General features: G+C 43.9%; 1 protein-coding gene across 1 annotated transcript in view; it reads right to left on the bottom strand.

Moving 5' to 3' along the window:
- Positions 1-13,214, bottom strand: part of RAD51B (RAD51 paralog B) — a 608,130-nt gene that overhangs the window by 153,358 nt on the left and 441,558 nt on the right. The window contains exon 8 of the mRNA XM_052646678.1: positions 13,024-13,120. Coding sequence (XP_052502638.1) covers positions 13,024-13,120 — 97 coding nt within the window. The remainder of the gene's footprint in view (positions 1-13,023; positions 13,121-13,214) is intronic.

The raw sequence follows: 13,214 nt of genomic DNA, 5'->3' as shown, positions 1-13,214 counted from the left end.
GGCTGGCCCTTGAACAGAAGTCTCCTAATTCCAAATGCGGTGCTTTACCTACTGTTATAACACACTGTTCCTCTAACGTCCATTTGTAGAGAGGTTTCAGGGAGCAGACAGCCTGTCACCACTCCCTTCCATGTCAGCCATAATGGATGGCCCACAGGTCTCCCATGGAACCCTGCCTCTTGTCCCATTATACGGGCTTTTATCTTGGCCAAGATCACCTTCCTCTTCTCTTTCTCCTCTAGGTAACAGCTACTGATCCTTCACAATCCAGCTCAAGTGTCTTCTCATGAAGAACCTTCACATAGCACTCCCACCCCCAAATTAGGACACTCATGTGCTTCCCCAGCAAAATCCTGATGCAAGAACCATTACAGCACACTGTATATACACGTACATCATGATTCCCCAACAACCTGACTGTGAGCTTTCCAAACAGCTGGGCCTTAGCTTCTGTCTCTGTATCCCTAAGTCGTCTGTCTAGCTCAGGACCCAGTAGAGAGTCCTGGTAAACACCCTTATTTGTAAATCAGACTAAACTACTTCACTCACAACTCTTGTGTGAATATGGGAGATTCCTTTTCCCAAAGCAGAACTGCTGGGCCCCTTTCCTCTCTGATGTTTTCCCTAGCTGCCTACTGTTATTCATTAATACAGTCAGTGCAGGCACATAGTTCAAGCCGACTGTACTTGGTAGGAATTTTAGAGCATACGTGATATCTCGGCGATCACAGTGGCAGTCTCATGCTTCTTTTAGGTGAGTACTGCTCTAAAGCTTTAAATCATTCTTTGATCATCCCTCTTGTAGCTGTAGGTGTCTCATTCATTCGTTGAGTATTTATGGAGTAACTATAAGGACCAAGCACTCTTCCTGGCTCTGGAGATTCAGCAGTGAACGAAAGAGATAAGGAGGCCTCTCCTTAGGGAGCTTATATTCTAATGACCCTAGGACAGGGTTCTCTTGCTGATTTACCTTAACTTGGGGCTATCATGTCAAAGGGCAAGCTATTTTCCTTAGTTCTAGTTGGGTCTCTGAAGGAGTAAGGAGGTTCTTCCTGGCTGGAAGAGCCTGACTTTGGGCTCTGCCAGCTACTTATTCACCGATGTTGGTTTCATAAGTTCTACATTTAGAGATTTCAATCATCTATTCTATCTCTGGTCTACAGCTCTCTTAGAGGCATGTCCACCTTGTCATGCAACTCAGAAGCAATTCATTTTAGTGCTTTTCCAGCCTCATTTATCTATATATTTTATAATGTCATGTTATTTTCAGGTATACAGCCAAGTGATTCAGTTACATATACACATATATCTGTTTTTCAGAGTCTTTTCCTTTATAGGTTATTACAAAATATTGAGTATAGCTCCCTGTGTTATACAGTTAAGGCCTTGTTGGTTATATATTTTATACATAGTTGTATGTCCATGTAATCCCAAATCCCTAATTTATCCTTCTCCCCTTACATTACATTTAAAAGCAAAAAAGTTTGTCTCCCTACTGCTTCACCCACTAGGGTGTCATCCATCTTCTACAGCTGAAAGAAATACTTCTGAGAAACTTAGATTCTCTGAGCTTCTTTTATGGGCCTATTAGATAGAAAGATAGTGGAGAAAAATAAACATCAGAACCTAAAAAGGCCTCCATGTCTTCTATTAAAACATTAAGAAGCCCTCTCCAACACACACACACACACACACAAATTTCATTTCATCCTTCAGACCCTCTCTTAAAGGAAGGAGTAATTTTGTTCCAGTAAATTGTAAATGATGGAGAGGATGTAACTGACAGATACAGAGTACTTCCTGCATACATTTCAATCTGCCAGCTGCCATCTTGGGTTCTCTGCCTTGTCTTAAGTAGGGGTAAATGATGGCTGGCCACAGGACAAACAGTCTGTGCTAATGTACCTACCGCATGTCCCTGAAGAGGAAACAACTTCTACACAGGTAAGCTTAGCCTCATATCTCCTCAGATAACAACTGTTTAGAGGAGGTAGTGAACTCTGAATAAACAGAAGAGACCTTTCTTTACCCTGAAGAGGTACTCTAGGGCTGACAGTGGGCATAAAGAAAATTAGATCAGAGAGGAGCCAGATCTGGAACTAGAAATAAAATGTTTTCAAATATTTAAAAAGAAAAACAGTATGTTGGATTTAACACATTGACTAGCAATAGGGATGTAACACTAAAACTTTGGTCTAAAAGAAGATGATTTTGAGAATGAATATGACTGAAGGCCATTGACAAAGGTACACAGCCTTCCGTGTTTACAAGCAAACTTGACAAAAATATCAGCTCAGATGGACACAGTTGTTTAACTAGATGCTATGGTTGGGGACTCCATAGGTACTTCCTTCTGAAGGAATCTGCCCTTCCCATGTAACCCCTTATAAGAGGAAAATGCCCCTTATCCATGGACCCAACAGAATGGATGGGTGTACTGGCTGAGTTCTTTACCATATGAGTTCTTGGCCATGGCTGATTGGACCAAAAGATAACCCAGCCACAGAATTAGCAGGTGTGAAAAGGTAAATTGGGCTGATCAGCTCAAATGGTCCATGGTCAGTGCCATGGAAAGATGAGACAGATAGAAGAAAAATGAAGACAGTGTCCCAAGTTTCAACCTTTCCAGTTTCCAAGAAATCTGGACTGTATTTTGCTTTCTATTTGCACGTAGCCATGAGAATGCCAACACATCCTCACAGAAAAACTTAGTGGATGAAAATTTAAGTTCTAAAGCCAGACTCTCTGAGTCGGAATCCTGGCTCTGCCATTAATGGTGTCACTTTCCGAGGACTCTGTTCCTCCATCTAGAAAATGGGTGATGATTACCATCAGCCTCAGAGGGTTGTTGTGAGTATTAAATGTGATTGTGGATGTACAATGCCAGGCACACAAAAACATGGATCAGTGAATGGTAGTGACAGTTATTAGTAGACCTGAGGGTTTTTTTAAGTAAACTTGAGTGGCTTTCTGTTTCTTGCTAACAAAAGAGGCCTGAAACATTCTAGTAAATACTGTCTCCTAGATGTGAGGCAAAGCCCGAAGAAAACTCCACTGTGTCCCAGTGAAGGCACGTGGCTGCCAGGAGTCTAGTGATACACCTTCTGCAGCCTGTCTCCTCTCTTGGGGTACTGTCTCCTTCAGAGCTCATAGAGATGCTTTTGTCTTGGTATTTCTGTGCCTAACATGGATAAAAGACTCAATGCAAAAAGAGTGTTTCTCAAAGTTCCCATCACTTCATGGCAAATAGATTTTTTCCCCCTGGGCTCCCAAATCACTGCAGACAGTGACTGTAGCCATGAAACTAAAAGACACTTGCTCCTTGGAAAGAAACCTACAAAGCAGAGAAATCACTTTGCCAACAAAGGTCCATATAGTCAAAGCTATGGTTTATCCAGTAGTCATGTATGGATGTGACAGCTGGACCATAAAGAAGGCTGAGTGCTAAAGAATTGATGCTTTTGAACTGTGGTGCTACAGGAGACTCTTGAAAGTCCCTTGAACTGCAAGGAGATCAAACCAGTCCATCCTAAAGGAAAGCAACCTGAATTTCATTTGGCAGGACTGATGCTGAAGCTGAAACTCCAATCCTTTGGCCACCCGATGCAAAGAGCTGACTCTTTGGAAAAGATCCTGATGCTGGGAAAGATAGAAGGAGGGAGGAGAAGGGGACGACAGAGGATGAGATGGTTGGATGGCATCACAGACTCAATGGATATGAGTTTGAGCAAACTCTAGGAGATAGTAAAGGACCAGAAAGCTTGGGGAGCTGCAGTCCATGGGGTCGTAAAGAGCCGGACGTAACTGAGCAACTGAACAACAACAACAACAAAGTGAGGTTCCTAGAACAGCAGTATTGACAACTCCTGAAAATTTGCTAGAATTACAAATTCCTTGGCCCCTCCCAAGACTGACTGAAACTTTGAGAGTGGGAACTCAGTGGTGTGTTTATTAACAACCCTCTCAGCATGATTTTAATGCACACTACAGTTTGAGACCCACTGGAATGAGGGTTCTGTTGGGGAAACACCACGTCTTATCCTTGACTGAAGTCTTATTCTATCTGGGGATCATCCACGTTTGATCTCATGGCTTAGGAAGGGGTACACAAGAAACTACAAAAGAGGATGGAGAAACATTCCCAGCCAGTCAAATAAGTCTCATCAATCATGTTGATCAGGGAGATGACATGTTGCCAATGGATCATCCTCTCATTCTTATCACAGAGGCCTCAGGAAACTCCCCACCATGGCATGCCCGATGTCCATGATATGCACTGTCTCATCCCTTGCCTTCCTCTGTGTGCCCCCTGCACTCCCAGTCATGAGGAATGATTCTTACCTTCTTCAGATGGCCATGCTCTTGCCATCGTAGCTTTGGTAATGACCTATCCTCTATCTAGAACATCATTCTTTCATCTCTGTATCCTTACACTAAGCATAGCTCCTGGGGCATAATGGGTGTCCCGTTTCCCTAAATATTTGATGAGCTCATTGTTTCCTTACTTCCAATCTCCCCATCCCTAAGCCATCTAACACATCTCATCTAGAGAATCCACAGAGTACATGTTCTGAACATTTTATCAGAAAACCTTAATTCAGTCTGGCATTTGAAGTCTGGCCCCAATCTACTTCCAAATTCATTGCACATGACCTCCTATGTTTGCCCTAAAACCCCAGGCAAATGCCCCCCTCCCAAAGTATGCTACATTTCCCTACAACAGAGATCCTGTATTTACTGAGTACCCTCCAGGAGGAGGGGATACGGGAGTGATCAAGACAAAGTCCCTGCCCTTGAGAAGATTATCCAAAAGCAAGGAGGCAGTCCATAAACCCATAAACAAATAAACTTATAAGGTCAGGTAGTGATAAGGGCAATGAAAAAAATAAAGCAGGCTTAGGGGATTAGAGAAGGTTGGGATGGGGGTAGTGCTTTCATCTAAGACAGAGATTCAGGAAGACCTCTCTGGGAAGATGACACTTGAGTGAGACTGAAGGTAGTGCGGCAACAGGCCAAGTGAAGCTCTGGACAAGTGCCCCAGTCAATGGGAACAGCACGTGCAAAAGGCCAGAGAAAGAAAGCCCAGAGTCTAAGGAACAAGGAAGTGGCTGTACAGCTAGAACAGGTTTGGAGAAGGGGAGACTACTAGGAAAGAGGGCAGACAAGGCCTATTTTGAACTTAATGCCTTAGTTCTCAGCTCTTCCTGATCTTTTCTGTGCCTCTTGAAATCCCATCCATCCTTCGAGGCCTATCTCTTCTGCCTTCTTCCCTGGACCCTTCAGTTCTCCCTTTACTGAAAGAGATGTTCCTTTCTTCCTAAATCCTGGAGCCTTTGTTTCATACCCTACTTGTCTAAAGCACTGCACACATCCTACCTAAATACTGTTCTTCAGAATGACTCTCAAACTGCACCATAAATATCTTGAGGACAGGGACCATATCTTGCTCATTTCTGGATTGTAACATGAATATAGGAAATATAGTGCATAAAGTAGGGGCTCCACACTCATGAAATCATAAGGTTGGAAGTCACTGAAAGGTCTCCTCACCTAGCCAAAAAGGTATTTTTAAAAAATTATTTTGGAGGGACCAAGGCTCTAAAACATGCTAATATATGCAGGAATGCAGCTAATGCCCAGGAAAAGTCAGTCTGACTGAATGAAATACTGTTTAATCTAATTGGTATTTATCAACTGGCTTATCAGAAAAAGGAAGAAAAGCAAAGCCATCAGAGATCCAAACCTAGGGCACAGCTGAGCTGGACTGTCTATTCTAGGGCCAGACCACCTTACCAGATCTTGTTACAATCCTTCCCAAATCCTAGTAAACACCACCAATGCACTCGAAATGTTTTTCATGCCACATAACAGCACAAACTAAGTTATCCCCTGGCACCACGCCTAGAAACCAAACATACATTTCTTAAGATTGCTGACCTAGGCGCATCTCATCTTTGGTATAGAACTCTTTTCAATGATGGTAAACGAGGATCTCTTCTCAGAGACTGCTTCTAATCTGTAGCCCTCCGGGATCACACCTCTTCTTGACATCCCATTCTCTGGGTCTTCGGCCCCTCTATCTCTGTAGTTGAAGCAACTGGCAAAACTGGCTTTGGTGTTCTCGTCCCTTCTGCCTTCATGACACTGAAGGAACATGTGTAGATCTGGGAAATGAGCCTGTAAATCCTAAATAGTGAAGAGGTCTGAGGGTGAGGGGAAAAGACTTGCACAACATTTAACCCTGCTCTCCCATGAACCACCTCAAAGACTTCTTCCCTAAGAAAACTTTCAGCTCTCATCTCATTTGATCTTAACGTACCTCCTGCCTCAAACACGTCTCTCTGGCAAACTCTCTAGCAAAACAGAGCTCCTGATCAAGAAGTGCTTCCTGGGGGCTGACTTCACTGTTCCTTTCTCCATTTGATCCCTCGGCTATGGTTGTATTGCCCCTGGCCTCGCTGCTGAAAAATCCTCAACAAGTTCCTCTCCCTTGTGAGACTGACAGCTTTTCAGATGTTTGTAGGCTGTGCCCAGTCCCCTCTCAACTCTGGCAGCCCCCACCTCATATAGCATTTAGGTTTCCTTTGGTGGCTCAGAGGTTAAAGCGTCTGCCTGCAGTGCAGGAGATCTGGGTTTGATCCCTGGGTCGGGAAGATCCCCTGGAGAAGGAAATGGCAACCCACTCCAGTGTTCTTGCCTGGAGAATCCCATGGACACAGGAGCCTGGTGGGCTACAGTCCACGGGGTCGCAAAGAGTCAGACACGACTGAGCGACTTCACTTTCACTTTAGTTAAATACTACAGGGTTTGGGTAGAGTTTCAATCTTCTAAGTTTTCTCTATAAATTAGACCTTTCATAGCACCTGAATCATTGCTAGAAGTGGTATATACCCAGCTAAGGACCCTGGATGTTTGACTACTAGGGGAAGCATAGCACAGGTAGGTGTGTGTCCCCTCGTAACCAAAAGCATGTGAAGTTGTGTGTGTTGATCCACGTCTGCGGCTTTAGAATTAAAAATTGAAAGGTCACTAGGACACGTACATTTTTGCCCCCAACTCTCTCCTAAGCGGCAGCAGTGTGCAAACCTAGGATCTCAGGAGAGGAGCTCTGACTTTGGTTCTGGCACCATCACCTCTCATTTGCTGTGGGGCCTTTGGGCAACACCCTTCTCGCCTTCATGCTTCACTTGCTTGAGACAGATCAAATGATTCATCACATTAAGACATTTTTAAATACTATGGAAATGCTAATGCTCACATGTTGATCGTCCTTGTTAATATTAACCTTGCAGTCACATGGAGACACTTCATGTTTTCAAAGTGCTAATTATAACCAACCTGCACCATGACCCCGAGAGGTGCATTTTTAACGCTGTTTCAGCCCACACTCATTTTGCCCAGGGTCCTATCTAAATGAACAATGAGTGTGGGATTGGACTGTGCAGAGCCTTGGAGCCAAAGCGTGGACAGAGTCTTACTAACTTGACCAATCCACCCCAAAGTTTGTGGTTAATGGATTACAAATTTGGGTAATGCTGGACAATAAATTACTACTATAATAATAAAGCTGAAAGTACACACAATTTAAGCAGAAACACCAGTGTTTTTTATCGGAAATGAAAGAAACCATTGATCATAGCAACTGTCTGAGATTAGCAGGGAGCCACATTTTCAAACATCCTGCAGTAAATCCAGAGCAGATCCAGCTGGAAAGCAAGAGTGGAAATAAAACTTGAAAATTCATACCATGCTTTGAAGTCTGCCTCTTTCACAACCACGAGTCCCTGGTTTGTCCCAACCACTCCGAGCTGTTCTCGCGTGTTGAATTTATTTTAAAAGAGACACAAGACACACACTTGCATATAATCTATCAAATGGACTCCAGGTTTTTGCAAGGATGGTTTGCTAGGGAATATGAATCCCAAAATACTTTCTCGTGCACATGGAATCAGCCATCAACTCAATTGGAATAGAAAGGCTTCCAATACTAAAACTAGAAATCATTCTTAGTCCTAGTAAATAATACTTTTTCTCTTGTGTTCTTTCCTTGACCCAGCCAGATACTTTAAATTTTTAGTTTTTAAGGCTATTATCTACCAAAACTATTACTACAGATAAGAGGATATTAACATGCCACCCTAGGCTCCTGAAATGGACATGTCACCGCACTGGAGTGAATGCTATCCCAAAACATTATCAAAGGAAGGAAAGCCAATGGTCTAAGTTGAAGAGAGCTTCAGTTTGGCACAAGGTCCCCAGTCACCGTACATCAGGCTCAACTACCAACTCTGCCTGGATAGACAGGGACTCAGGAAGCCCTTCTGCTCAAATTCCAGGTGACTTCAGAATAGGACATGGATGGTGTCTTAGGCCAGCTGGACTGTTAGAGCCTTTCTTCACTGATCACTAGAGGCAAAAAGGATGTTCTCTGTGGCTGAAATCCCATCATCCTTACACCTTCAATGACCTCCAGGAAGAAACATCAAGGGCATCTAAGAAATATATCCTTGGCCACAGAACAGTCACAATAGTCTAGTGAGTAACCAGACACTGAACTTCGTAATAACCTACACGCTTGAGTTTCCATCAGCAGAAAAAAACACAGAAGAAGAAAATACTTTGACTCACAGTGCCTGGTCAAGAACAATGCAGATCATAAAGTCAAAAATCCTGATTTCTGCCCTTGGGTTCACAATACAACTTTGGTCAGTTTGCATAAGCCTCGACCAGTCCATTCTCCCACTTGAAGGAAAGAACGTTTGTAAAAGGCAGGCTGAAAACTGACAAGCATGTGTACACACGTGAGGAGTTATTTTAACTAAATGGGGAAAATATACTTTGCCTTCTAATGCCTTCTCATCGCACACAGCTTATGAGCAGAAGCAATGTCAGGAGAGTTCTTTGGGGGTCACTTCTCCCTTCGTTGGCTTCCCCAGCATGGGAGCTAGATAATTTACCTGGGGAATGAATCCTCGAAGGGAATCAGACCATGGACCCTAGCAGTGAACGTGGGTCTACATAATCCAAGCATAAATTTAATAAGGAAAAAAAAAAACCCAGCAACACAAAAACAAAGAACTCTCAACTTTACAAACACTGGGAGGGCAACAGCTGGTCAGCCGAGATTAAAGGAGCGTGAGAGAACACCTCCCATCTCCTGCCTTCTCCTCCCCCATTGAGGTCCCTGCAGCCAGCCAGGGCTCCCTTTTACAGCCCTGTGCAGATGACCTTGTTCCAGCTAAGATAGGAGCTCTTTTGATCTCAGCAGGGGGAAGCTCTGGGCCCGCAGCTGGCAGATATTAATAGTACAGGATCCGCTGGTGTGGAAGAGATCTCTCAGTTGGGCCAGGTCACTCATATTCCCTGCTCTGCGTCAGAGCAGAAGGGACTTCATCTCTGCACATCAGCCCCTGCTGGGTACTTCTCTCGGGTCAACTCGGATCATTTTCTCACTGGCTGCTCTTGGCTGCTTGTTCTCACCCTACAACTGTTTTCAAGGGAGTGCTGTTCTAAGCTGTACCCTCTGCTCTGCAGCTGAAATCCATATAGGACAGGGTAAACCCTGGGCTCAGCCCATCACAGTGTGCTCCTCACTCTCACTGGCTTGTACACTTCTTGTGTACACGTTTGCACGGGAGAGAGGCAGCAAGAGCAAGGGACAGACAAACCCAGAAATGTTTACAGGGAAAGTGACAGCAGGATGGGGAGAGGGAGCTGTTAGAGGTATGCCGATGTATCAGTGCTAACATTTCCAAAGATCCGCCCCATTATGCTTAATCTAGGACGACAAGGTCACTCTTCCCACCCTGTAAATCAGAATGTTAAAACCCCATCAACGAGTGAAGGCCCCTGACCTTCAGACCCACATCACAATCTAATAATGTTAAAACTAGAAAAGACTTCAGCCATCTTATATTCATCCAATCTGTCATTTAACAGAAAAAAACTGAGGCCCGAAGTAATTAAAAGAGCTGCTCAAGCTCACAGAGCTAATAGCACAAGGGCAAAGCCGATACAATGAATGCTTACAACAGTAGCAAAGAGATTCATACATTTTAATCGTAGCAACATTAATAAACACTGAGATATAGGTGAATAGGTATAAATATTCTGAGAAATGTATTATTTTTTTCCTTCACTGGTAAAGAACTTCAGAAAAAAAAAAATTCCATAGACTCTTTATCTGCTTTGCTATGCAAGGAAAAGGCCAAAAACATCAATTGCTTCCATTCTCCCTTGGGTTTCACATTAAGAAAAAGTTGTCTCGGAATGAGCTTGTAACTGTCCCTTTGCCATGAACATGCCTTTACCATTTTCTTACAGCGTTTACACTGGAGCCCCAAAGCAATTTCCTTTGTATCTGTTTTGCTCCTCCTCTTTGCTTGAGATAAACCAGGAAGCCAGGACAAAGAGAAGTACTCTTGCTTATTGGTTTTCAAATGAGGAAACAAGATATTCTCTTGTGGTCTCCTCCTAGGAACTGAATAAATGTGTGTGTCTGTGTGCAATTATTATAATAACAATTTTTAGTCACATTCATAGGTGATTCCCATGGTTAACCGTTGTTACAAAGCATTTACTATGGTATTGGTTCAGCATTTATTTACTGCCTACTCTGTGCCTAGACACACTTATTGGAAAAGACTCTGATGCTGGGAGGGATTGGGGGCAGGAGGAGAAGGGGACGACAGAGGATGAGATGGCTGGATGGCATCACCGACTCGATGGACGTGAGCTGAGTGAACTCCGGGAATTGGTGATGGACAGGGAGGCCTGGCGTGCTGCGATTCATGGGGTCGCGAAGAGTCGGACACGACTGAGCGACTGAACTGAACTGAACTGTGCCTAGACGGTCTTCCCAGGTGGTACAATGGTAAACAAAACACCTGCCAATGCAGGAGATGCAGAGATGCGGCCTCAGTCCCTGGGTTGGGAAGACCCCCTGGAAAAGGAAATGGCAACCCACTCTAGTATTCTTGCCTGGAAAATTCCACGGACAGAGGGGCCTAGTGGGCTGCAGTCCATGGGTTCGTAAAGAGTTGGACACGACTGAACGACTGAGCGCACACACATGCGTGTGCACACACACACACACACACAAACACACACACACTGTGGCTAAAACCTTGCTGGTCACTCAGCAAAGTTTTTAATCCACAACATGGATTAAAAAAAGAATACAAGAAAGCCTGTGTCCTTAAAATATCTGCCAATTCGGTAGGGAAACCATGAAAAGTTAAATTATTTTTAAAGGTCTTTTAAAGATCTATCTTACTGACCAGGTAGAAGGACCACAGAGGAGGAAGAGAGTGAGACCAAGGCAGCCTGGAAGAGGCAAGGAGGTTTTGTGGAAGAGGTGGTCTTTAAATAATTCTCGAAGGAGTGGGAGGATTTGGGAGGAAAACAAGAGGTAGAAGTAAAAAGGGGGATGGTGTTCTAGAAGGGCAAGCTGTCTGTGCAGAGCACAAAGGCAGGGGTCGGGAGAGCCGGCAGAAGGGCACACACTTGCTAGAGGAGCTTCCCAGAGGCTGAATACGAAGGAAAGGACAGACCACCAAGAATTAAGAAGTATCAACCTAACCTAGGATATTTTGGGGGGGAAACTGATCCACACAAAAGGAAAGAAAAAAACCCAATTTTCAGTATGTGTTGATTTCAATGGTGTAAATACTTCCACCCTGGTTGATTCAAAGCTAACAAGCCACAAATTCCTGAATATTTTAAAATCAGCTTGTTGATTTTTGCCCATTCTCAGGAAATGGGCTAAAATAATTTCAAGATTCAAGAGTAGGAGAATGACACAATAAAAGGAAGCCAGAAATGGGGAAGTGGGTGTATGTGGTAGAGGCTGGAATTGGGAAGGTCATTATGGAATTCATTAAAATAATCCAATTGTGAGTTTTTAGTAAGTCAGTGTATTGCTCACAATATAACTCATAAGAGGGGACAGGTATGTTTGGAAAGATAAAATCCAGTAAACTTGATGATGAAAGGAGTATATGGAGGGAAGGATGATAGGGGGTGATTCAGCTTTTTAGCCCAGGAGATGGGAGAATGAAAGGCATCACTGAGTGTGGAAATAGGGTACACAGAACATTTTACACTCTTTAGAAGTAATTCATTTTCATCCTGAAAAACACCACCAAGAAGCAGGGATGTAGTCCTTGCCATCTGGGGGACCATAAACCAAGCCAATCCATGGAAAACCACCTGGGCAGTTAGGAGCCCTAGAGGTCCCATATATTCCATCGTGAATAATTCTCAGAAAATGGAAAAGTGCAGAGGAGCCTGGAACAGCTACGTTCATCCACCCAGGCCCACAGCCTTTTACCCTGAAAGAAATCAGACTGCAACTAGCAGAACTCAGAAATGTCAAGTAAGAACTTTCAATAAAACTAGAAACCACCCACTGGCTCAGTGGTGTAATTCCCCTAGCTACGTAAACCAGAGCAAGTCTGACCTTTGCTAGCCTGGGAGGGTGGATAAAATTTGCAGATTTACCTACATGGAGAGTTTTTTTCTTAATCTTTCTGTAAAGCTGATTGGGAATGCCACATCTCTAATACGTGATACTAGTGCCTACATTTAGATTGCCCCAAAGTACCCAGTTTAAAAAAAAGGTTAAATTGCTGTGGGACCATGGGTAAAGCCAACATTGGAGCATCAGTCTCAAAAACAAAGTCATTTAGCAGTTTACCAGCTCTTGTACTAAAGACCCAAAAGAAACTGTAGAGGAGTGAGGCCTTAGGTGGTGGTGAAGATGCCTGTGAGGATGCTCCGCTCAAGTGAAAAAGGAAGTTCACTTGTAGAGACAGAACAAGCTAGAGACAGAATAAGAGATTCTACAAATATAAGGAATCAGATGCCAGGAAAGGTGGCCAAGACTCCATCGCCAGGCTCCGGCTTGGTTCACTGGCCAGCACCTAATAGCTGTGTGTCTCAGTTCTCAACAGGAGGCAGAGAGGTGGTGGTGGGGCTGTAAGTCAGTGTCAAGTTTCAGCTCCTCTAGGACAGATCTCTTACCTTCAGACAGGGACAAATCATCAGCTGGAGACACCAGGTCTGCCTGAGAAGCTAGGGCTCCGCTCAGATGGGTTGTAATCTGATTCGTCAAGATAACCTGTGAACAGACAAGGAGAAGGTGGAGGGAAGGGAGAAGAGAGAAGACCAAATTAATTATTAGAGCTATCAAAAGGCAGACTGTGGTTTAGGGG

Source organism: Budorcas taxicolor, chromosome 10, assembly GCF_023091745.1.
Source record: "Budorcas taxicolor isolate Tak-1 chromosome 10, Takin1.1, whole genome shotgun sequence".
In the NCBI taxonomy this organism is placed as follows: domain Eukaryota; kingdom Metazoa; phylum Chordata; class Mammalia; order Artiodactyla; family Bovidae; genus Budorcas; species Budorcas taxicolor.
This window is presented reverse-complemented; position numbering and strand designations above follow the sequence as displayed.